Raw genomic sequence first — 27149 nt, 5'->3', positions numbered from 1 at the left:
AACCGGCAAATACCACCTCTGGCTGGCCCCAGAGTGGGGTGGGAATGGGGATTTTGCAGTATCCTTCCCCTGGAGCTGGGTGGGAATGGGGATTTTGCAGTATCCTTCTCTTGCCACACCCACCAAGCCATACCCACAGAACCAGTAGTAAAAAAAAAATGGATTTCACCACTGGACCATGCCCTGGATCAGGGGTCTCCAACCTTGGCAACTTTAAGCCTGGCGGACTTCAACTCCCAGAATTCCCCAAAGCTGGCTGGGGAATTCTGGGAGTTGAAGTCCGCCAGGCTTAAAGTTGCCAATGTTGGAGACCCCTGCCCTGAATGACTGAGAATCTCCATAGACAAGATTTTAAGTTATTTCTGAAAGCTTTAAAAGAGAGAGAGAGAGAGGGAGAGAATAAGTTTTGTCTTGCCTGTAAAAAAAAAAAAAAGGAAGAATTATCCCAGGTCAAGTTCAGTCTTTTCAGGCTAGTGGCTCCTCTCCAGTGTTGAGAAGCTGAAGAGGTCAAGTTCTCAAGAAGCTCCCCAAAACATTTGTCAGGGAGAATAATAGGCCCATCTCAAGACAGGTCACCCACAGCCCTGTCCAGAGAGCTTTGGAGTCTAAAGAAGGAAGTACGCTCGTACAGCCTTCCCTTCTGTTCCCTAAAAAAAAAAAACCCAAGAGGGTAGATAATGCTGGGAGAACCCAGCTAACCGATGAACGGGATTCTCGCCTGCCACGTCCAGCCAGGAGCAGCGGACGGTGCGTGCCTGCCTTGGCCATCCTCGCCCCATCAGCTGAATTGACCAAGCGTGAAAGTGGGCTAAAGAGGGAGGAGGGAGCGGGGGGGGGGTGGAAGGACGAGAAAGAAAGCCGCCCGCTTCCAGGGTACCAACGCTCATCAATATTCCCAAAGCTCAACTTTCACCGCTCCCCGCCCCCCCTCATCCCGAACACACGTTTTACTGTTCTGCGTGTGCCTTCCACCGCCCCCCCCCTCCACCTTCCCAAACTTGGCTTGGCAGACTCCTCCCCTTTCCTTAACTCGCTGCGATTTGCCAGCGGCGTACACGCTTTTTTTTTCTTCTTCCTAACTTCGTCTCCCTTTACTTTATTGTCACACACCAAACCCCCCTTTTTATCTCGTTGGTATCTTCTGGGGAACCTTACCTTTTGCCCATTTGCCCCTCGGAGGACTCCAATTTTGAAAAGGTGGGTGCGTTTATTAATTTCCAATTCTGTGCGTTCCTTTCTTCGCTTTTCTTCTTCCTTCCCCCCACCCCACCCCACACCCCGCACGCCCGCTTGGATGCGAGTGCACCTTGGCGTGGACTCGTTTCCCTTTCTCGGATTTAAAAGAAAATGGGAAGGAGGGTGGGAAGAGAACTTTTAAGGCTCTGGATCTGGGACGTGGGGAAAGATTGAATACCTGGTTTGGTTTGGGGTGGTTGTGTGTTTGTTTGTTTAAGCAAATGTTTATGACGCTTTATGCCAAAATTGTATTTTTGTACAAGGATGGATGGGCAGTGGGATTTTCCCGCCTGCCATCTGAAATCGGTAGAAATGAATATTTAGTCACACGGGCGAAACAAAAGGATCTGATTTTTGAGTGAGTGCGCTTTATTAAAATTCGTTTTCAGGAGTTTGAGAGAGAGGAAAAAAAGAAAGAAAGAACAGAATTGTAGAGTGAAGAGTGAAGTTCCATAACTGGGTGTAGATATTATCATTTCTGATCTGTTAGAATATTACTGAAGGAGGCTTGAGCATTTATAGTAGTAGTTTGCAACTGTTTTGAACCCAGGGCACAATATTGAATATATAGCAATAGTTCTATATCTATATCTATATTGGCTTGAGGGGAAATTCTACATCTCTTATTGTTATACACTTAAGAATTAGGAAATAAGACAAAGGTCTAGTGGTACACTAGAAACGAATCTGTGACACACCTGCCCCTGAACGATTGAACCATATTAAAGAAGAATCTTTAACTGTGAAAGTGAATTTGATTTAAATCAATGAGTTTTTAAGAAATCTGTAGACACTTCATTGGGTGTGTGACGTGTGAGATTTGGTTTATTGTGATTTACAATAAAGATGTAGCCTCCCTTATAAACGCTTGTAGTAATATTGCAACTTTAAATTCTTAGTTGCCCTGTTAGTAAAATAACTACAGGGTGCATCTGAGACAGGAATGCATTCTCAGAACATTCTTCTGAAGTAGCTGAACATGTCAGGTGTGATATATGCCAAATAATCTCAATGGATCATTAGAAACAATCATTAAAAACCTAGCATAACTATTGTAACATCGGCCTTTTCTAAGATTGTATTGCATTCAGTTAAATTTCATTGACTTTTCAGAGAGTGATAAATATATGCTTAAATTTCACGCACAGGAGGCCTTGAGGATATAGTGTTTTAGACACATTGGGGGGTATTATTGTAGAATACAGTGTTGGGATGAAAAGGGCCAGGTTTGTTTAACTTTTCTTTTAGCCCACATGTCTTATGTATTAATGAGAATTATTCCTTTCTTCTGAGATTCAATGTAAAATGGGCACATTTTTTCAAGGGTCTGCAATGATCAAGATCATTTTTCCAGATTCATTGTGATAACTTCACTGCTGTTTGATTTTGATGTCCATCCATACTAAATTAATGTCATAATAATTCTGGATTTTTTAAAAAAAGGTGAAAGCTAAATTTGCAAGTTAATGTTATGTCATTTTTTGCTTTTTTGATGGCTAGTTATTAAAAAGTTGACTGCTAATAAGTATGAACTTGTTTACTAATATCTCTATATTTTAAGTAATCTATTTTTAAGAATGTTATTACAGAACATGATTTTTCTTTTAAAAATGGTAGCTAATTATAGATTAAACTCATGTTCTTTTTATTTTTTCTCTGTAGGTCTTATCTCTGGTCAAAAATATTTTTTTTTAATTTAATTTTTTTTGTCCCTTGTTATTACTGGGAAGATTTTTAAGAACACAGAAAAGGGAGATTTTTTTTTTAAATTCCTGAGACAGAAATGACTAAAGTTAACGGTGAAGACACAAGATCGGGGAATAGGATGGAGCGCTTCCAGCAAGGAGTCCGGAAACGTACTCTTATGGCAAAAAAGAAGGTTCAAAATATCACAAAGGAAGATGTTAAAAATTACTTACTGAGAAATTTTTTTGTGCTTTTCACTATCATTGCAGTCATTGTGGGTGAGTAATTTGATCAAGACCAGAATCTTGAACATTTTGTTTGGACAATGTTATTGCTGTTCATTTCCCTTCCCTGCTGAGAACACATTGTTGCTCCAAAATTTTTTAGTCTGATCCTTTATGTTGGGTAAGCTGTAAAGAAATATTTTCCCCTTTTAGCGTTGTAGTTCTGCCTGCCGTTACATATCTCATCAGTTTAGACCTAAAGGGACCCAATTGGAAAGAAATTACTTAAGCTGTTTAAAGCATCCTATTTTTAAATAATTCCTAAATTAGGCGTTCATTGCAATATCTCTTGATACTTGTTAGAAATGAAAGAAAATCATCTACAGTCTTAGCCCACTCCCTATTTATTTTCCATCATTTCCAAGCTATAAATAATTAGACACATAATAGGTCATAATATCACTTAATTCTGATCAATGCCAAACGTAGGAATAAGAATTTCAATCAAAACATTTAGTTCTCTTTCTCTTTTTTATTGGCATTGAACTCGTGCTTTCAAGGTCATGTCTCACATATTCTACTCGTGTCTTTCAATCATTGATGGGAGATTTACCTGGAAAAATAAAATAAGGGGATTTAGTTCCATATTGTTTGCAAAGTGGATTACTATAGAGCAATGTTGGCAAAAGTTTAATATTTCGAATATTTCTTAGTTCAGAAGGAAAAAGGTTGGTTTGGGAAGAATCCTTGCTCCTAGAGACTTTATAGCAACCTGAATCCAAACGACTTGGTGTAACTTGTTCTGTGTGTCAAGAACATAGGTTTGTGTTTTCAATGCACTGGATTTTTTTCTTTGTTGGTTTGCAAATGCTTTGATTTTTCTAAACAATTTTTTTTGACAAGGGTAAGATGGGCATTGAGATGATGATGATGATGATGATGATGATGATGATGATTTTTCCCTTCAACAAATGAATAGTTGGCATCTTTTTTCATTCAGGATTGCATGCATTCAACTCGCATTGGGCACAGCTAAAGAGCTTCTTGAACTTTAGTCATTGGGCTTTGCTTTGCAAAAGAAAGTATTTTTATAAGAAGAAAAAAATAAACCATGTGAAGGAAAGTATTTGAATCAACAAAAATAATTTCTATGATGTATAGTCATAATCTTTATTTTATTTAAAGGGAGTATCAGGTACTTAGATAACATTAAAAACAAGGAAAGAATGTTTGCTTATTGTAATCAAAGGAACTAAGTTAGTTTGCTTCATAATCCCCTGTATGAAAAGGACTTTATAACTATTTCCCTAGAAATAGGGAAAGAGAAACCATTTTGGGGAGAGGATGTTCAAAACATAAAGGTGCAGGTCCCAAAGGTGTTTTTTGAAAATGTTTCGCTTCTCATCCAAGAAGCTCATTCAAGAAGCTGAAGAAGCTTCTTGAATGAGAAGCAAAACATCTTCAAAGAAAAAACCCGGAAAGTCCAGTTGCCTCTTGAAAAAAACACCTTTGGGACAACCAGGACCTGGATGACTGAGAACCTCCATAGACAGAAGTTGGTACAGGGTTTCAAAATCGTTTTCCAGGATCTCCTAGTACTTTTATCTTTTGCTTAACCTTATATTGTTGCAGATTTTTATAGTTTGTTGGGATCTGAATGCCCTCTGTATAAGCCCCATTGAAAAGAATGGGAAGATGCAAGAGAATGGTCACCTTGTGTATGTTACATTCCTTTCACTTGGATGTACAATCTTGGTGTAGTACAGCAGAAACTGGGAAGTTCACCTAACCACATCACTTCCAATTGCAGACGGTGGAAGTGGATCTGACAAGAAATGAGGCATCCAATTATTACTTGTAATGATTAGTAAGTAAGCAAGCACAGTCTTAAGTAAAAGCTTTTCTTTGTATCTTTATCATTTTACCAATATGAATCCCAAGAGGAGACTTATTTCGTGGAGTCATAATCTGCTATTTCTAAAAGCAATCCAGGAATAAATCACATGCTCTCAATGGGATTTATTTCCAAGTGGACATATATATTACTCCATGCATGGGAAATATATGCAGTTCTAGAAATGATCAGAAAGCCTCTGTTTTATTCTTTCACTCAATATTTTAGTAAGCACTCATTACGCTTCAATTTTAAGAGCGGATTTCGTATGGCGAGGGATTGATTAGGCTTAGAACTATGCTGAATGTAATGCCTTTAGATCCTTCTCTAAATATAATTAATGGACAATGATTCCTTGATTATATTGAAAAATAATTCTAAGGATCCATTGTTGTGAAACATTTATGGAAATAATTCCAAGGAACTATTTTGCTGTGTAACTTGAATTGATTGCAAAACCCTATTTAGATCAGATATGAGAAATTTGGATTCAGAAGCTTTGAAGCAGCAGCAAAAATTAATGTCTATAACTTCAGTGGGAAAAAAAAATGACTGCCTTCATAACATTAGAAAAAGGAAATAGACTGAATAGCAGAACACGTGCATTTATTTCAATTTTACTAGGATGTAAATCATCTATTTGAGGTGATAATCAAACTTGAAACTGTGATTGTGTTGCCTCAGTTAAAAGAAAAACCTGGAAAGACTTTCCCATTTAAGGTAGTAAAGAGGAGGATTTTTCCTTGAATAGTATTCCAACAAAACTAACTAATAAAGTAATGAAGTTGTAACAAAGACCATGATAAGAAAACAAAGTATACATGTATACATAGCACATGGGTAGGTGGAAAACATTTCAGAGGAGTTGCTGTTCCCTATTTTTTCTTGTCAGTAGTACCTGGCAAAATACGAAATTTACAGTCTGAAAATGTAAAAAAAAAACAACCTCCAGTAATCTAATGTATTTTGAAATGGCAATTAGAAGAGATCAATTTTAGAAAGTTTTGTAAACGAGAAGCGTTCATGTCTTGGTTTGCTGAAATGAAATGATGCTGATAGAATCGTAGGTTTCAGAATACATTTTCAGAGGCATCTTTTCAAATAGTTTACAGGAATATGGAATTTGAGTAACGTAAGTTTTATTGAATAACCAAATAGCAGTGTAGCATGCATGTGTATGTGTTCGTGTAAAATGACAGATATGGGTGTGAGAATACACACACACACAAATAAACACACGTAAACAGTTTGGGGAATGGTGGATGTGTCCATTTCACAGAGGGACATGTTTAAACTTGGGAAAAGAGCATTTGAACTGAGAACAAGCAAATCTAATGGCTATACCCTGAATGTAAGTGGCCTTTAAAGAAAAATATTGCAGTGGTTTAAAGAGTTTATAATAAAAATTCCAGTCTATGATATCAGTGATGAAGGCGAGTGGCCTAAAAATTAAATATTCATTAGGACAGTCCTCATTGCAATTGCTATGGATGCAACTATTGTGTTCTTACTGAACTAACTTTTTTTAACTAATATTTTTATTCAACATTTTTAACCTTTAAAATCACAGTTACACTATTACAGCTTTCCGTTATCGGAATTTTTTCTTAACTTCAACTTATCTACAGGTCTGTTGTTTTATACATATACATTCTTATTTCATAGTTACTTATTTTTATACTATATACAATATTTACATGTCTACTACACTTTAAAATATACATTTTATCCAGTGGTGGGATTCAAGTAATTTAACAACTGGTTCTCTGCCTAATGATTTCTTCTAACAACCAGTTTGCCAAACTGCTCAGAAAGTTAACAACCGGTTCTCCCGAAGTGGTGCGAATTGGCTGAATCCCACCACTGATTTTATCCATTTATTATCTTTTCTGTACATTCACTATACATTAATTTTAGACTTCTTTTCAAGCCAGTTATATCACCTGTTCCACGTCTTATAATAAACTCTTTCCTCTCTGTCCCGTAATTCCATCGTTAATTTGTCCATTTCAGCTTATTCTAGCAGCTTTTTTATAATCGTTGTGTTTGATGGAGTGTTTTCTTGTACCTAGTTTTGGGCGAATGTGATTCACATTCACCCTGAACTAACTTTCATGTTAACCTTCACTCTGGACAAAAGTGGTAGAGCAGAAATTTAGAACATATAGAATGCCTGTCAGTTCCTTGTTAACTTTGGATATCGTACAAGCCAAATATCTGATCTTGCAAATACTGTGGATGGCATTGAATATCAATTCTAAGCCAGTTCACTTTGTTATAACCTTAGAAATACACTAAGTGCAAGTTTCTGGCAACCTGCAAGTATGCCTTTTCCCCCTCTAGTTTAAGGAAAGGATTATATCACAGCCAGATATAACATCCTTCCATTTGATGCAACTAACTGGCAGGTAGGCCAATATGTCCCTCTCTCAGTGTACTTTTGATTCAAAAGGAAATTGACACAATTCAACATTTCCTTTTTTATTGTAACTTTTATAAGGATCTCCTAAAACAGAGGTATCAAACTGGATTTCTTCGAGGGCCGGATCAGCATTGTAGCTCTGCTCCGCAGGCCGGCTGGGGGGGTAGATGGGACGGACACCTCCTGCAGCACTTTGCCAGCCAAACTGTGCCCTGTTTTCAGTCTGGATGGCTTCCTGTAGCACTTTGCCATCCAAAACAGGGCACGGGGAGGGCACCCCCCCCCTGCACCCCATTTTGACTTCCAGAGGCACCACAGACTGGTCCTTTGCTATTTCCAGGCTTGCGCCGTGAGCCAGATTTAAGCACCCCATGGACCGGATCCGGCTTGTGGACCTTGAATTTGACACCCCTGTCCTAAAAGATATCATAATCCTTCTTTTACTAAGTACACCTGGGAGAATGGACAATTTTTAGACCCTGGGATTTAAACCATAAAACCGTCTACACAGTAGCCAAATTTAAAATGAATTAAATGAAACAGCAACTAACATCAAACATAAATGGAAAATCCTTTTTATTTTTTATTTTTTATTTTCCTTTCAACTGTTTGATTCTATCAGGTTGCCTCTTGCTGATTTCCAATCATAAGTAATTTGAATTAGAACTAACTAATACAAAGCAGGGATAGGAGGCAAATCTGCCACTACATCAGAATTCAACTAGTAAATGTAAATTAGCAAGAAATATTCCCTATAAATATAACTCATAAAATATTATAAGTCATAAAATATAAGTATAACTCATAAAATCATCTGCTGCAATGTCCTTCCTGTTGAAGACTACTTCAGCTTCAATCGCAACAATATACGAGCGCACAATAGATTTAAACTTAAAGTGAACCGCTTCAATCTTGATTGTAGAAAATATGACTTCAGTAACAGAGTTGTTAATACCTGGAATGCACTACCTGACTCTGTGGTCTCTTCCCAAAATCCCCAAAGCTTTAACCAAAAACTATCTACTGTTGACCTCACCCCATTCCTAAGAGGTCTGTAAGGGGTGTGCATAAGAGCACCAGCGTGCCTACCGTTCCTGTCCTAATGTTCCCTTTGACTGTATCCAATTTGTATAGTTATTTCATGCTTATACTTATATATACTGTTGTGTTTGACCAATAAATAAATAAATAAATAAATAAATAAATAAATAAATAAATAAATAAATAAATATAATAAAATGACAACAATATGCTAGAAGAAACTATGTAGTATAATATTAGCCCTTATATCAAAAATAAGCTTGAAATGATTCAGTGGGATATAGCAGTGGGATATAGTTGAGAACCAAGTTCCCTGCAGATGAGTGGTAAATGTAACACTTAGTACTCCAAACCAACACTTGGCCTTCAACAGATTGCCAGGTTATAAAATCTGAAAATAAATATATTGCAGACAACATAGCTGTGCTGCACTTATATTACAATCCTTGCTAAGGTGATACAACATTTAACATGTGTAAAACAGCGGTCTATAATTATTAATCTGTGTGGTCATGACAGTCAATTAAATTATAGTCTCTGCTTTGAAAAATAACTGAAGTTCAACTAACAATCTATGAACTCTTCTCATGCTGCTTTTATTCCTGTTCTGAAATATATGAAGCTGAAATGGGAAGGGTTTTAAAAGTGAATGGAAAGATTTGCTTTAATGTAGGACCCAGAACTTGCGAGGATTGTCTTGGACTGGTCCTGATCCTATTTTAACTCCACTTCTGACCTGAGCAGTAGCACAGGCCCTTAAGTACCTCAGGCAAACTTTCTCTTGCAAATGTTTAAAATATAGCATTCTTGTTCAGATACAGTGCTCTGCCAATGTATTAGTTGGCTTTAGCTAGCTGTGGACAGCAAGAAAGCCAGCGGGAGCTTACATTCAGAGCACTGATTACAGGAAAATTATCTGCTTCTGCCAGAGAACAGAAATATTCACCCATATTCATGCAACAAAAAATTCAATCAAGAAACATGCCACAGATTAGCAATAGAAATAGCACTTAGATTTATATACTGCTTCACAGTGCTTTACAGCCCTCTCTAAGTGGTTTATAGAGTCAGCCTTTTGCCCCCAACTGTCTGGGTCCTCATTTTACCAGCCTCAGAAGGATGGAAAGCTGAATCAACCTTGAGCCGCTCTGAATTGAACTCCGAGAGTGAGCAGTGAGTTAGCCTGCAGTACTGCATTCTAACCACTGCACCACCACGGCTCTTCTTCTAGCCCTTGATAGAGCAGCCATGAAGGTCTTGGAAGTTATTCAAATGTCATATGTCTAATTCTACAAAGGTCAGAATTGTGCAAGCCATCGTATTCCTTGTGACAGTCTATGGAAGCAAAAGTTGGCAGGATAGGAAGGGTATGGACACTTTTGAACTTGGGTATTGAAGGAGACTCCTAAGAATTCCATAGACCAGTGATGGCTAACCTTTTCCAGACCGAGTGCCCAAAGCGCGCGCACACGCGAATCCGCACGCACGAGCCTAAACCCCCAAAATGCAACACATGGGGTCTCCCGCAGCGCCCCCACACACACACTGCCCCTGTGAATGCACATGCAGTCTCTGCATGCCCCCCACGCATGCGCCGCAGAGACTCAATAAACAGCTGGCTGGCGGGAGGTGCACGGGCATGCGCAGGGAGCTGAACTAGGGTGACAGCCCACATACCCACAGAGAGGGCGCTGCATGCCACCTGTGGCATGTGTGCCACAGGTTCACCATCATGGCCATAAACAGCCAGGAAAGCAAACTAGTGGATCATTGAACAAATCAACTCAGAGCTCTCATTCAAAGTCCAAATGACCAGATCCCAGTTATCCTACTTCAGACACACTATGTGAAGATCCATCTCTCTGAAAGAGAGCTGCAATGCTGGGAAAGTTGGAAGGAAAGAAAAGAAGAGCAAGGTGGATGGACTTGTGGATGCTAAAACAGCTGCAACTTCAAGGACCAGTCATTTTTCAGCACCATTTAACTTTAAGCGGTCACTGAATGAGTTATCAATAAGAAAGGACTACCTGTATTTATTTTAAATTTAATGTAATCTTCACTATTTTCTGGTTGCTCCAAACTTTCCATCTTCTACTGCTTAAGACAACATTTTCACACTGCCCAGTGACGGGATTGGTCTGCTTTATTATAGATTCTGCTTTAAGCCTAAACCAGTGATGACTAACCTTTTCTGGACCGAGTGGCCAAAGCGCATGCACGCATGCACGGATGTGCGTGAATGCGCACAGGCTCTGCTCTTGCACCTCATCCCCAGTACATGTGCACGCCCCCACGCATGTACGCATGCCCTGTGTGCGCCCCCCCCATGTGCCCGCATGTGAATGCCCAGCAGAGACCTGAAGACCAGCTGGCCGGTGGGAGGTACATGCACATGCGCAGCAGAACTAAATTGGGGTGATGGCTCATGTGCCATCAGAGAGGGCGCTGCATGCCACCTCTGGCACATGTGCCATAGGTTTGTCATCACGGGCCTATATCATATCTCAGCTGTTCTGAACCACTTTTTCCATTCAAATTCAAAATATTATATAGTTGTAATATCTGGAGTTTCAGAAATTAAATCAAATGACAGGACAGCAGGCATGCAGGTATTTTTTATGCCAACTTCAATTCACAGTTATCTAAAAAGTGAGTGGTTTGCACAGTTCTCCTTCCTTTTAGAGGAAAATTCAGTTCTCCTTCCCTTTAGAGGAAAATTTAGAAGACCAGCTTGGATTGGAAACCCCAAATCTAAGTGGATATAGCCTGTACTTTTATTCTCTCTGCCCTCAAAGCATTTGTTTAGAAAAGTTGACCTCCTTCTGGTCTAGTAAATGGCTGCAGCCCAAATCTTCCTTTGGAAATGTGCCACTTTCCCAAGGAAGACAAAGACAAAGTAGTGTAACCAGTGTATCCTGAGGAGTTGGAACCAGAGAAGTTGAAGGGAATCAACATCATTAGTTGCCTTCTAGTAAATAGAACTTTTGTGAGTGAGATTATCAATCATGGCAAACATCTATGGAAGCGCCCATCACATTATACCTCAAAAAATTGTTCCTGCTTACTTGCATCCATTGGAAAATTCTTCAGATAATGAGTTTGTTCTTAATTCCTAGTATTATATAAATACCTATTCTAGAAGCTAGTTCCCACCCCCCAGGAATATACATTATCCTCTGTGACTCTAGTTCCTGTTTGTTTCTTCTCTATTTAGCTTCTTCCTGTGCTCCCAACCTAACTTCCAGCATTGGCTTCCCTGATCAATAGGGGTAAACAGCTATGCCTTGCAGCATGATCATTTTAGCCTTGTGTTTTCAGATTAAATGCTTCCCCTTATGAGTGCTTTAAGAACTCTAAAAACTCAAAAAAAGATAAATAAAATAAAGCAAGATCAGATGTAATTGAGATGGGAAACCAAAGGAACATCAGTGTTATAAGCTACATTGGGAAGTTGAAACCAAATTCAAAATAAATACGGTAAATCAATAAAGACCTTGCCTTAAAGTCAAAGAAGTTATATAGATATGCTACTGGAGCAGGAGTGTCAAACTCGATTTCATTGAGGGCCACATCACGGTTGTGTTTGACCTTGGGAGGCCAGGGTGGGTGTGACCAGCTTGACATCACTCATGTCAGGGGCGCCTGTGGCGGTCCGAGCGCTCTGCCAACAAAAATGGGCTCTTGAGCTTCATTTTTGGCTGCAATAGCTTCCTGCAACCTTCTGCCAGAGAAAATGGAGTTCAGTAGGGCTGCCATTTTCTCTGGCAGAGGGTTTCAGAAAGCCGTTGCAGCCCAAAACACAGCTCAGGAGCCTATTTTCGCTGGCAGAGGCACCACGAGTCGGTCCTTTGCTGTTTCCAGGGCGGCCCCGTGGGCCAAATTTAAGCACCCCGCAGGCCAGATCGGGCTTCTGGGCCTTGAGTTTCATACCCCTGAACTAGAGTTTCCCTTGAATTGAGAGCATCTGTACTTTTGGAAGAACTAAGCATTGGAACCTCATTTGCAGGAACAATTACAGCACCCTTTATCCATTCTTGTATTTTCTTTGCTGAGGGTAATGGGAATTACTGTCATCTGATAATATGACGAGCATAACCAACCGTTACGAATACAAGCAAGGTTGAAAATGATGTCATATGCATGGAATCCACGGTGTAATGGATGTGTTACACCAGGGTTCTTGAGTAAATGAAATAATATAACTTCATGTTACCATGTTTACTTTCCTGTTTGCTAGGTTTCAGGTGATCTGTGAACTTAGATATTTCTTTGTAGATATTTCTTTCATTTACCCAGTAACCCCATCAGTGAGAAAATAAATATTTATGCCATTGTTCCACAAACATGTTACTGAAATATGGATTTTGTTGTTGTTTGCATTTATAATTTGAGGGCTGAGTTGCAAGATAGACTTTGGCCCTGGAGAAAATAATTAATAATGTAACAATAATTTTAAAACTAATATACTGAAGGTAGTTGGTTCCAACCAACCTTGTGGGAAGGAAGCAGGCCTTGGAGAGAAAGGAAAGGATCCCAAATGCTTTTTTATTGGTATCTGGATTTTCTCACTCTCTCTTTTGTTTGTTTGGTAACCAAAGAGGAAAAAGATTGCATGGCATATGTCCATAAACTAAAAAATCTGGCTTAATGAAATCAGGATGCAAACAATTCACATACAACCAAGTTGCCCCTCTTGTTTTGTGACCAGCCATCAGGCTAGGACAACTAGAATTTCACATCAGAACTGTGGTGAAATAGTAACAAACCCACATCTCCAGCCGGATTTCTGATTGTTTGTTTGGAAGTGCTTGCCTGAGTTCTGGGCTCACCACAACTTAAGAAACTACAGTACAATAAATGCTGTGCCTTAGTTTAATAACTACCTTTGCAGAATGTGGAGTAGAGTGACTGCATACCAGTTGTTTATTTAGATCAGAGGTGTCAAACTCAAAGCCCGGAAACTGGATCCAACCTGTGGGGTGCTTAGATCTGGCCCACAGGGCTGCCCTGGAAATAGTGAAGGACCAGCCCGCAGTACCTCTGCCAGCAAAAATGGAGAATGGGAGGAGCAGGAAGATACTTGGGGAAGGGAGACAGGAATCCAGGCTGATAATTTCAAAGCTAGACAGTGGAAGAGGGTAGGGTTGGGAGAAACTCTTAGATTGACTAGGCAGGATGTAGACACAGATACAGAGATAAAGGTTTAAGAGAAGAATATGGAAGGCAAGTTTAAAAAAAAGAATAAGGATTGAAGTATTGATGCGGGCAAGAGATGATGGATAGAAGGTGAATAGGAAAAAGAAGAAAGAAAGATTTTTTTTCTTTTTTCTTTTTTTATAATGGTGGCAGGAGGAGAAATTAGAACAGAGATAGGAATGTGTTCAATAAGAGATTGTACACATTCAAAACAAAAGTAATAATAAAATGAGAAAATTAGAGATTGAATGATAGAATTACTAAATAAGTTTAAATAACATTGTGACTGGTAAATGTTGAGCAATTAAATAACATCTTTTAATATAAACATCTGTATTAATATTATAATTATATAGATTAGATGAAAGCAAAGAATATGAATAGAGTTATTTTGTATGTTTAAATAATATTGTGATTGGTATTAGAATAGTATATTGAAACATTAAATAATGAAACAATGACGGATAGTATTTTAATATAGATAAATTCACAAAGTGAAATATGGGAAATATGAATAAGAACTAAGTATTAAAAATTGAAAAATTAGAGATTAAATAATGGTATTATTGAGTTTTTTTAAATAATATTATGATTTGCAGTGGAATAATAAAGTGAAATAATGAGTAATAAAATGATGAAAACATATTTTAATATAAACAGGTGTATTAATAATGGAATCATAGATTGGAAGATGTAACAAATATGAATAGAATTAATTTGCATGTTTAAATAATATTGTGATTGGTATTAGAATTGTATATTTAAATATTGAACAATGAAATAATGAAGGATAGTATCGTAATACAAAGGGAACGTCTTTTAATATAATGGTGAAATGAATAAAAGTTATAATAAGACAGAAATAAGAGAAAGAGGGAATATTAGTAGACACATTTTTATAAAATAAGACAAGTGTAAGGATAAGAGGGAGGTTTAGAAATTGAATGGTGGTAGTATTATGTATGTTTAAACAATATGAAATAATGAAAGATTATAATTTGATAAAAATGTGTATTATTACTAGAAATATATAAACTGGATGAACGTGATAATTATGATCAATGATACTATTTTATTTGTACTGTAATGTATGGAATCCAGGTGACACACTGTTCACGCATTGATATGTATATATAATATAAAATAAAAAACTTGATTTAAAAAAAAGAGCCAATCATCAAACCATCAAACTGTAGAGAAGTATTGAGATATTGCAAGGTTCATCATGATCCTCCTACTCATAAGTAATTTTATTAATGACTTGGATGAGAAAATGGAGAGAATATTAATTTTATTAGATCAAAAGAAAATACAACATTGGAATAAACAATGAATACCCTGGAAGAAATAAATAAAAATCAAGATAATCTTGGTAGGCTAAAGAAATTAGATGAAAATAATAGAGTGAACTTAAACATGATAAATGCAAAAATATTCAAATAGGGAATATTTAACTCTACAGATATTTCGTTGGGGGTGTTACTTGGAACCCTGACAATAGCATGGTAAGATGCCAAGATTAGCAATAATGCATGCAGAAGTAATATTGCACTGAGTGGATAAAAAGACCAAATGAGTCACCCTTGACATATGGTTGCAAACAATGTAAATGTGATTTTAGACTACATTAATCGTAGTTTCTAATCAGTAATAATATCACATTCTCACTGTCTATGGAGATTCTTGGTCATCCAGGTCATGGTTGTCTCAAAGATGCTTTTTTCAAAAGGCAACTGGACTTTGTTTTTCCTCGAAGACCTTTTGCTTCTCATCGAAGAAGCTTCTTCAGTTCAGAAAAACAAAGTCCAGTTGCCTTTTGAAAAAGCACCTTTGGGACATCACATTCTCACATTAAGCCCTCCTTGCTTCGAAGCATCGCATGTTAGAACGGTTTCAGACAAAGTGGAACTAGTTCAGAGAAAGGTGACAAAGATATTCAGAGGAGCAGGGACTATTTTCTATGAGAAGAGGTGGAAAGAATATCTAATCTTGGGAGAAGAAGATGAGGCAATATATAATGGCGGTCTCCAACTAGCAAGTTTTTCTTCAGTGGGTGCATTTAAGTAGAGGCTGGGAAGTCAACTGTCTTGGATTCTTTCTTTGGACTCCTGCCCAGTGGTAAAATGCATTTTTTTTTACTACTGGTTCTGTGGGCGTGGCTTGGTGGCATAGTGTGGCTTGGTGGGTGTGGCAGGGGAAGGATACTACAAAATCACCATTCCCTCCCCACTCCTGGGGGAAGGATATTGTAAAATCTCCATTCCCACCTCACTCTGGGGCCAGCCAGAGGTGGTATTTGCCGGTTCTCTGAACTGCTCAAAATTTCCGCTACCGGTTCTCCAGAATCTGTCAGAACCTGCTGGATTTCACCACTGCTCCTGCCCAAACCAGATACACTATATAAACTCGGTGTCTAAATAGCTCTTACCAATTCTGTGATTATATTTGACTTGGGAAACAAGGCACACATAATTGAAGTTTAGACCATTATGAAGTGCATAGAAAATATATATATTAAAACCCGCTTTGCTTGATAACATTCATTAAAATCACAGTGAAATGGTTGTTGAACATTTTTTCATGGGAACAACATGATGCTTGATAGAACAGCCACCTCACAAAGACCAGAACTGACGTTAGAGAGTGGAGGGGGAGCAGGTTTTTCAAATACTGCTGTCTATGAATATTAAGAATATTACCAGCATTTAGTACGTGCATGTGTGTGTGTGGTGTGAAGGGAGGGAGGGAGGGAGGGAGGGAGAGAGAGAGAGAGAGAGAGAGAGAGAGATCCAAAGATGTCAGCTTTGGAAGCCATACTAGGCCGAAGGCTTCCACACGCTGCCACTTTCTCCGGTGTGGGAAAGTAGAAGTGGGGGTGGTACAAGGGGCTATTAGACATAATAACATTCTTCCTGCTGGTCAAGGTCAGGCTGAGCCCACATCTGGAGAAGGAGTGGCCGGAGTGATGTCTCGAGATAGGATGGTTGGAGATATGAGCATGTGATTGGCAGAGGAGTCATGAGGGTGGGGATTTTGGAGTTTGTATTACTGAGGGAGAAACCCGGATCCCCAGATTCAGATTTCATCCAACTGTGCCAGTTTACCTATGCTAGTAAAAGAACTTTGAAAGATGTTTGCTTCGAAGTCTTTTCTGCAAGAGGGATTTTCTGGAACGCTGACAAAGGAACTTTTCAAAATTGAATCCAAACTCCTGCACAGCCCTATGTTTTTTTTTTCATATGTAACATATTTCTCAGTATCAAATAATGTGCTCCTGACCCATTCCCCAAGATCAACTGAAATTTAAATGGAATTCAATAAGTTTTAGCTCTTCAACAAAGTTAAACTTTTGAATTTGTTAAGGGAGAATTAAGTTTTGGAAGGATTTGTTGGGTTGTATGTTTATGTGCTTTGTTTGTTTGCTTCAAAAAGAGTGGTCTTGGTATGCCATATAAAGATCTAGTGTGATCTAGAGTGGTCCAAAAAATGTTTTCCCATTACTCCAACAGCGGAAAACAATACTCTGTGTTTGTATGTGTTGTTGTTCAAGAACTTCTTGCTAGTTTTTAGATGAGATGATCCTTTGGCATAATCAGTCATCCCTATGTTCTTACTTTCTTACTTTTCTTGTTGGTTCATGAAAGTCTCCAGGATGGAAGTTCACTGATGTTATCTCATGTTGTTTTTATTTGTGTGGTTCTAGTATTTAAAAAGTATGTTTTCCATGGTAACATTGTAAAGAGAATTAAGCTGATTGTAAAAAGATGGTTTGCACATGTTGATACCCCCTTTACTTTCTGGTTCACAATTTGTCATGAAATCTGCATCAGACAAGCAGTGTATTAGAATTGAATAGAATAGAGCAGAGCAGAGCAGAGCAGAGCAAAGTAGGGTAGAGTAGAGTAGAGTAAAGTAGAGTGGAACAGAACAGAACAGAATGGAAACTTTGTCACTTTAAATATACACTAGTCAGCATACTTTAAATTAAATTTTGTTGCATTACATTTGTATGTAAACCTGACAGCTCATCAGTATAGTACAGTGTTTTTCAACTTTGGCAACTTTAAAATATCTGGACTTCAGCTCCCAGAATTCTCCAGATAGCATGCTTTCATACAGAACCAAGTATATGACTTTGGACCAGTCACTCTTTCTCAATTCTAAACTTGTAAGTTTTAAAAAAAATCTATTAACTCTAGAAAATGAGTGAATGAAGAATGTATATCACCCTAACAATAGAAGAGCCCCAATATCCAAAGTTACTGTCTTGCTCAGCTTGAGTTAAAATCTGTTGTTCCCCAGCCAAATCACTGCAGTCTCCAGAGAGTGCAGAGAGAACCTTCACATCACTTAGTTGATCTAAAGTGGATATATAAAAGAGAGTACCATCAACATACACACTACTCTCATCCTACTCCTAACAGAGGTTATCCAAAAGTGCAACCAATGCAATTTTATGTCTTACTTTGCAGATAACTTAATGTTGGTTTATCAGCTAGACAAGACCAGGTATCTGCAAATACTACTGATTACAAAGGGAATTTAAGTAATAGACCTCATACTTCTTTTTAAAAGTCCATTAATTCTTTGATTTTTGTCTTGCAGACATGTGAATAGTTGTTGAATAGAAAAAAGGTTGCTAGGTAAGACAATAACTGTCAATTTCTGAGATATAGAATGGCTATATAGTCAATCATACATGTCTGTAGAAATATGGATCAATATATAAGGTGGGCTACCTTATGATTCTTGACGAATGTATCTTTTCTTTTATATATTCCGAGAACGTATGCACCAAGACAAATTCCTTGTGTGTCCAATCATACTTGGCCAATAAAGAATTCCATTCTATTCTATGTAACCAGTTTGAATAATTGACCTCTAGAATATGGGAATTGACATAGCGGTCAATTTATTTACAGGAGTTTCTCATTTATCCAAGTTAGAAGACCAGCAAGCAGTATTGTCTCATAGTGTTTAGATATAATTAAGATTTAATGTAATTGAAAATAATGTTAAGTTTGAGGACTGTTCTTTAATTTTGTGGCTTTAGCTTTTGGTCAGAGGGAAATGCTCAGGGAAAATGTAGAGGTGCCATATTGATAGAAACACACTTATATTCAAACGCAAAAATGTAGACATCATATCACACTGGTTTCCCCAAAAGAAATTACTTTAGTTGTCATAGCAACCTAAAAAATACCAATTTGTGACATTATCAGTTATAAGAGACAATTGCCTTGTTATTGTGTTGCCATTAAAATTCTTAGCTGTCTTCAGCTTCTTCTCAACTTAAATCTAAATTTAAATGCCAAATTTTCAGTTTGTTTCATCTTGAGTTCTTTATCTTTGTTTCTTTGTACATACATACTGGAAGACCTTATCTAGAAATAGATTTTCCTGCTTTGCCTCAGGCTCCTTGAGAAATAGTATAATAAATCAATGAATTTAAGACTAAAAGAGAAAACAGAACAGAAACATCAAAAAATATCTTAAGGAGCAATTGAAAGTTATTCTTCATTTTTTCAACATTTAATTTCAAGCATGCTTGACATAGTCATTTCTAAAAATTCTTAGCTGGATATTAATGAGACAATAACACAATTCTTAAGAATACAAACCTATACACCACCTATTGTTTCTCCACTGGCAACACATCAGATACCCAAGATCGTGAAACAAATATTTTGAATTTCATATAATATACACATATAATCCTGCTATATTCTTCAGTACTTCAGGGTTCTATTCTCTTCCCATCTCAAATCCATCTTTGCTTTGGGAAGGGACCAAGTATTTTCATCGTGACAAGGTTAAAATCATATGAGAGAACAGGCCCATGATTTTTCACTCTGTCTCTTCAGTTGTATTTCTAGTGGTTCACTTCATTAGGCTGCATAAATGGGCTGCATAAACAGAGGGATAGAATCAAGATCATGTGAAGTGTTAATACCACTTTATAATGCCTTGGTAAGGCCACACTTGGAATTCTGCGTTCAGTTTTGGTCGCCACGATGTAAAAAAAGATGTTGATACTCTAGAAAGAGTGCAGAGAAGAGCAACAAAGATGATTAGGGGACTGGAAACTAAAAATATGAAGAATGGTTGCAGGAACTGGGTATGCCTAGTTTAATGAAAAGAAGGACCAGAGGAGACATGATAGCAGTGCTCCACTATCTTGAGGGCTGCCACAAAGAAGAGGGAGTCAAGCTATTCTCCAAAGCACCTTTGGAGAAGGTGGGCAGGACAAGAAGCAATGGGTGGAAATTAATCAAGGAGAGAAACAACTTAGAACTAAGGAGAAATTTCATGATAGCTAGAACAATTAGTCAGTGGAACAACTTGCCTCCAGAAGTTGTGAATGCTCCAACACTGGAAGTTTTTAAGAAAAGGTTGGATAACCATTTGTCTGAAGTGGTATAGGGTTTCCCGCCTAAGCATGGGGTTGGACTAGAAGACCTCCAAGGTTCCTTCCAATTCTGTTATTCTATTCTATTCTATTCTATTCTATTCTATTCTATTCTATTCTATTCTATTCTATTCTATTCTATTCTATTCTATTCTTCTATTCTATTCTATTCTAACCTACAAACTAGAAAAGATCTGAGTTTATGATCAGTGATTAGTTAACCTAATTCAATTAAATTTAAATTAATAATTTAAACAGTGATATATGAGTTTATTTATTTGATCCTTGTCCCAATCCTTTTGGACCCAGCAATTGAGCCCACAATTAGAGTCATAAGTCATGCTGGTCATTCAGCAAATTATCACATGATCATGCCTGATTTTACAACTTTTTAGCAAGTCATTAAGTGGAAGCAGCAGTAGTGAAGTGAACACGGTCATTAAGCAAACGTGGCAAATCCATTCTTTACTATGGACATTTTTTGTCAGAAACCAGAAGTAAAGGCCAATTTCCAGCAAATATGTCCAAATGAGTCACCCTTGAGATGTGGTTGCAAACAATGCAAATACAATTTTAGGCTTCATCAATAGTAGTTTCTAATAATGGGAGGAATAATATCACACTTACATGACCACAGGATACTGCACAAAGCCATAAATGTGGGATAGTTGCAGAGATCTCAAAATGCATTCACATGACCAGGGAGGGGTTGGAACTTCAAATCTGGATTATAAGTACCTTTTGGGGCATCCTTTGTAACCTCGAACAGTTGAATGGTTGTAGGACAAGGATTACCGGTTTTTTACCATTCACAACAACCCCAATGAGGCAGGTTGGGCTGAGAAATAGGGACTGGCCCAAAGTTACGCAGCCAGCTTCCATGCCCAAGAGACATCTAATTCAATCAATCAGAGCTGGAAGGGACCTTGGAGATCTTCTAGTCCAACCCCCTGCTCAAGCAGGAGACCCTATAACATTCCAGACAAGTGGCTGTCCAGTCTCTTCTGAAAAACCTCCAGTGATGAAGCACCTTCTGAAGGCAAACTGTTCCACTGATTAATTGTCCTCACTGTTAGGGAGTTTCTCCTTAATTTCAAGTAGCTTCTTTCTTTATTTTGTTTCCATCCATTGTTTCTTGTCCTCCCTTCTGGTGCTTTGTAAAAAAAGTTGACCCGCTCCTCTTTGTGGCAGCCTCTCAAATGTTGGAATTCTGCTGTCATGTCACCCCTAGTCCTTCTTTTCTCTAGACTAGCCATACCCAATTTCTGCAACCATTCTTCCTGTGTTTTTGTCTCCAGGACTTTAATCATCTTAGTTGCTCTTCTTCAGGGGTGAAATCCAGCAGGTTCTGACAGGTTCTGGAAAACCGGTAGCAGAAATTTTGAGTAGTTCAGAGAACCGGCAAATACCACTTCTGGCTGGCCCCAGAGTGAGATTTTGCAATATCCTTCCCCCAGGAGTAGGGTGGGAATGGGGATTTTGCAGTATCCTTCTCCTGCCACACCCACAGAACTGGTAGTAAAATAATCCAGATTTCGCCACTGCTCTTCTTTGCACTTATCCAAAGTCTCAGCATCTCCTGATGTCTAGTTCAGCACTTCACCTCTGTACATCAAGCTGGCTCTTAAGAGTTGTAAATCACACAGAGAGCTTTCGAGCAGATACGGCTTTATCAAGCTTTGTGCAGCACTGAGGGACTTCAACCAATCTCATTGTACATAAGTTGTGCACTGACAATAAAAATTTGAATTTGAATTTGACTTCTGCTCTATCAAAGGTGCTGTATCAAGCTTTCCTCCTTCGTTATGTTAGATGGCAGTGGGGCCAGTTCATAGTGGCAGGATAGGGGAAGCACAAGTCGGGAATCCCAAACCTTTTGCCTCTCAACTGATTTCATCTGTATAAGCAAAAGAATCCTTGGCATTTCCCCAGATATATCTGATAAATGTAAATGAAGTGGATGGGGGACGCTCAGCAAATTTCTGCTCATACATTTTAAATCTCACGAAGGACTGTAGGTAGTCCTCGACTTACAACTGCAATTGAGCCCAAAATTTATGTTGGCTAAGTGAGAAATCTGTTAAGTGAGATTTGCCCCTTTTTAGAGGTTTTCTTGCACATTTGTTAGCTGAATCACTGCAGTTGTTAAATTAGTAACAGCGGTTGTTAAGTGAATCTGGTTTCCACCTTACGTTTGCTGGTTGCAAAAGGGATCCCCTGACCCAGGGGCACTACAACCGTCATAAATGTGAGTCAGTTGTCACGCATTTGAATATAAATCACGTGACCGTGGGGACGTTGCAATGGTCATAAGTGTGAAAAATGATCATAAGTCATTTTTTCAGTGCCATTGTAATTTTGAATGTCTCAAAATGAACTGTTGCAAGTTGAGAACTACCTGTACTGAAAAAGGCCCCTGGATGTATATTATTGTATCTGATTAGAGTCAGGTATCTCCTTTTATCTAGTTCAGGGGTAGTCAACCTTTTTATACCTACCACCCACTTTTGTATCTCTGTCAGTAGTAAAATTTTCTAACCGCCCACTGGTTCCACAGTAATGCGCCATGTATCATTGTCTGTGCATGCCTCTCGCGCATCGTGGATTGGGTTTGGGGTGAATGTGTGCCGGCTACCAGCTCTGCTTGTCTGTTACAGCTGGGTGGTGTGGGGGGAGATGCATGAGCTATTCTGGGCCGAGGCTCTTTTGTTTGCGGTCACATTATAGCGCCATTTAGTTTCACTTACGTAACGCGAACTAAATTATGTGCGGGTGATACAAATAGTATATTTTCAGAAATTTAAATTGTCACAGGGAATTTTATGAAAACCTAATGAAAATGTTTTTAAATAATGCTATGAAAATTTTTAAAAAAGTCAAATTAAAAAAAAGGAAAGTGCTTCAGTATCGGACAAAACCCCTACCGCCCACCATGAAAGCTGGAACGCCCACTAGTGGGCGGTAGGGACCAGGTTGACTACCACTGGTCTAGTTTAAGAGGGGAAAAAAATCTTGTTCAGTTTCTTGATTTGATTTACCCTCTGAGAGACAAGGGCATTTCTTTAAATCAAAGCTTCCCAAGTTTTTTTCCTTCCATAATCAAAATTGCTATCAAAAGAGTCCTATTTACCCAGTGTGGGCAAAACACTTTATGTCACTTTCAATGGCCCTATTGTGATTGGGTAATAGGTTAATGTGTCGTTACCAAAAGAAAAAAAATCATTTTTACCCAATATAAATAATTTATCTAGGTTTGGAAGCATTACTTTATAATGCTAAGGCAGGAATTTTAAAAAAACAAACCAACCCAATTTTTAAAGCAAGAAATAATGGGTAAATTCCAGCGTTTTAACTCTGTGGGAACACACAATAATAATGAACAGATCAATATTCAGATACCCTATTGGTTGAGTGCTTTGGGCAAGAAACAATTATTGACTCAGCCTTCCATCCTTCCGAGGTGGGTAAAATGACGACCCAGATTGTTGGGGGCAATAGGCTGATTCTGTAAAACCGCTTAGAGGGCTGTAAAGCACTATAAAGTGGTACATAAGTCTGAGTGCTATTGCAATCTAAGGATACAAATGTAAAATCTGTTTTTATGAAAATATTGTCATTTTGATCTTTTTTCATTTATTTTGGCTTGCAAATTATAGTAAGAAAGCAATTTTTGACATTTGTGCTATGGATATCGATATTATTTTGTTCCAAGTTTAAATGCCATAGACTAGTGTTTTTCAAACTTAGCAATGTGTGGATCTCAGCTCCCAGAATTCTCCAGCTAGCTTCCAGCTGAGTTGAAGTTTACACATTTTAAAGTGGCTGAGTTTGAAAAATACTGCTATAATGCAACCTATCTTACTTAAGATTAGTATTGACATCTGTAGGTTTGTCATGCAATAACAGTATATTCCGTATATTGTTATTTTGCATGTCTCTCATCAAAAGATTTAAATTATTAATTAAATTTAGTAACAAAATTAGAGTTGCATTTCAGAATTCCGCATTTGTATTTCCCTTTTAACATGAAAATGTACAAAATAGAATCAAAAACCTGGGTTGGGTTTGGTGATCATACAGAGCTGCATCTTGCAAGCTTTTTCATTTTTGTCTCTGTTTAGACTGCATACCTGGACAGTTTCTATCGTTCTCCTGGAAAAAATTCAGGGCGTTAGAATTTCTTTGTCTTTTTGAAATATGTGCTCCCACCCCCCACCCCCATCTTCTTTTTGAATGCTTGCTTCCTCTCTCCCCCCACCCCATGTAAAAAGTCAGGAGAAAACCTGCAGAACAACCTGCAGAGATTTTTTAGTGGGCTTTGTTCCACAGATAGGCTCACAAATTGTTAGGAAACTTAAACCTTTGTAGAGGAGGGGTATTCTACATCTACATAGAATCTATACCAGAGGCCCTTTGATTTCCAATCAGCCTTGCTTGTTATTTTTTTTTTACCTGCAGTCATTGCTCTGTTGTCGAACCAACATGGTGCCTTTAATGAAATTCAAGACAATACCAATTCATCGGTGAATTGGTATTTTAATTGCAAGAACACAGAGAGGAATTTGTAAAGTTCCAAAACTTTGCATGGAGATTTGTGTGTGTGTCTGGGGGGGGTGTGGGGGGTCTGTGTATGTCTTTATTTATTTATTAAATTTATATGCTGCTCATCTTGTGGTTTGATGCCTTGGAGTAAGTTTGTTTGTTTTTTATTCCTGGAAACTGCATAGAGTAGTCCTTGAAGTTTTATTGCCAAAGTTTTTCAAAAGTGGTTTGCCATTGACATTGCGTTCCTTGCCCTGAGAGAGGGTGTCTGGCCCAAGGTCACCCAGCTGGTTTCATGCCTAAGACAAGACTTCATGCCTAAGGAGTTCTCATGGTCTCCCAGTTTGTACTCATTCACTTCACCCAACTGGTCCTCATTTTTGTGTGGGTTACTCCTTGTACTCATAGTGAAAAGAATGGTACTATAATTTCAGACTAAGCATGAGTTCACATGTGCTCTTTTAAGTCCCCTTTTTGTTTAAGACTGGCTCAGCTGCTGAAGAGTATAAAATAAAACGGTCGTACGTTCATTCAGAACTGTACAGCTGCATACCAACTGTTCCTGTGGTCAATGGAAAGGAAGTAGGGACAACCATGAATGGCCTACAAAGGCCCTTCCCTCATTTCCAATCAAAAGAAAGGATGGAGAGAACTGTTTTTCTTCCTAAAACACAAACAGAATTGAATGACATGCAGAATTTGCAATTCTCTCCAAATTAGATGGGAATTAAACTTCACAATCCTCCATGGGAGTTCGGAATAGCACAGGAGACTGCGCCGTCAGTATATGGGTTACTCTACATTCTGATTGAAAAGTAGACTTTTGAAAAGAGTATGTGTACAGTAGCGGCCCAAATTGTGGCAACCTTTTGCGAAAAGTGTATTTTCTAAAACTAGCTAATAACACCCCCCCCTTTTTTTTTTGGAGTAGTACCATAAAATTATATATCAATGGAAAGATAATTTAATCAAGAATGTAATGCAATAACTTTTATGAAGGATTTTCTATTAGAATAGCAGTTACAGTATAAAGAAGAAAAGTGAAACACGTAGAAAAAATGAGATATACAAAAATTATCACCATGTCAGTTAATAGTTGGGTAACCTTTAGCATGAATTACGGCCTTACAACGTCTTCCCATGGAGTGAACCGAGTCTTTTAGTTCTGCAGCTGTTATAATGTGAAACCAAGATTGAATGATTGCTTCTATTAACTGGGTTTTATTGCTGGGTCGCTTCTGACTAACAAGTTTTTTTAGTCGGCTCCATAGATTTTCAATTGGGTTAAGGTCTGGGCTATTCCCAGGCCATTCCAGCAGAGGAATAGGATTATTTTGAAAGTCCCCTCCCCCCAAAAAAGTGGTGCTATTAGCCATCAAACCTCAAAAATACACTTTCCTCAAAAGGTTTCCACAATTTTGGCTACTGTTGTACAATGATAATCAATGGTCAATAGCTCGATTATACATCAAGTTTTCAGAAGAAAATAAAAGTTTATGTGAGGATTTCTCTTCAGGCAAGCCCTAAGTGTGTGAAGTCCAAGCACATTCATACCTCAGGAAGATCAATTTTACATTATTTCCTTCTTTTCTGGAAGTCATGAGAGCTAGATAATTCAGCAGAGAATATTTTGTTGCCTCACAAACCCCATTATGTACAAACTCAGTTGCGGCCAACATCAAACTGATGAGAATTTGTAGTTCTGCCCTCAGTGTTTCTGTGAATGTTCTTGTCAGTTACAGCTGTACCAAATGTATGTGTTTAAATAATGCTTGCAGAAGAATAAAGCACCATGGTTTCTTTTTTCTTAGGTATCATCCTTGGCTTTTCTCTCCGATCCTATCACTTCAGCTACCGAGAAGTGAAATATTTTTCCTTCCCTGGCGAATTGTTAATGAGAATGCTACAAATGTTGGTTTTGCCTCTCATTGTATCCAGCTTAGTAACAGGTACTGGTGTAAATTATTTTCTAATTTCTTTTTCTGTTTTACTACTGTCATTCAAGTTTAACATTACTCTTTGTGTGTATAAGTGTATTGTTTAAAAAACAGTATCTAAGGATATACTCTAGGCCTGTCAAAGAATCTAGAATGTGATGTTGTTGCGTATCAATACATGGTAGTGATTATTAGATCAAAAATAAGCTCTTTTAATGAAAGGACGAGAGCTCTGTGGGAGAATATTTGCTTGCATAAAGAAGCTGAAATTCAGTTTCCAACAACTTCAGTTAAAAACTAAGATAAAACATTTATTAATTGATTACAAGTGTAAGGTGAATCATTATAGGTAGTCCTTTGTTGTGATATGTCATAAGTCGTGGTTGTTAAACCTTTTTCAATGACTGAAGTCCTGACTCTCCCAGTTGCAGTCATTAAGTAACTGCGCGGATCGTTAAGCAGAGAATGGGGTACCTCAAGGCAGAGAATGGGGTACCTCGGGATATGAGAAGCCTGGCGAAGGGCAAAACTCTATTTTAAGCCCTGGCTTACACCTTGCTTG

At 38.0% G+C, this 27149-nt stretch overlaps 1 protein-coding gene across 1 annotated transcript in view; it reads left to right on the top strand.

The window, feature by feature from the left end:
* Positions 1-1089: 1089 nt before the first annotated feature.
* Positions 1090-27149, top strand: part of SLC1A3 (solute carrier family 1 member 3) — a 52882-nt gene continuing 26822 nt past the window's right edge. Inside the window, exons 1-3 of the mRNA XM_058171323.1 lie at positions 1090-1197; positions 2899-3200; positions 26462-26599. Of these exons, the coding sequence (XP_058027306.1) occupies positions 3020-3200; positions 26462-26599 (319 nt within the window). The 5' untranslated portion in view covers positions 1090-1197; positions 2899-3019. The remainder of the gene's footprint in view (positions 1198-2898; positions 3201-26461; positions 26600-27149) is intronic.

This window comes from Ahaetulla prasina, chromosome 2 (assembly GCF_028640845.1).
Source record: "Ahaetulla prasina isolate Xishuangbanna chromosome 2, ASM2864084v1, whole genome shotgun sequence".
In the NCBI taxonomy this organism is placed as follows: Eukaryota; Metazoa; Chordata; class Lepidosauria; order Squamata; family Colubridae; genus Ahaetulla; species Ahaetulla prasina.
This window is presented reverse-complemented; position numbering and strand designations above follow the sequence as displayed.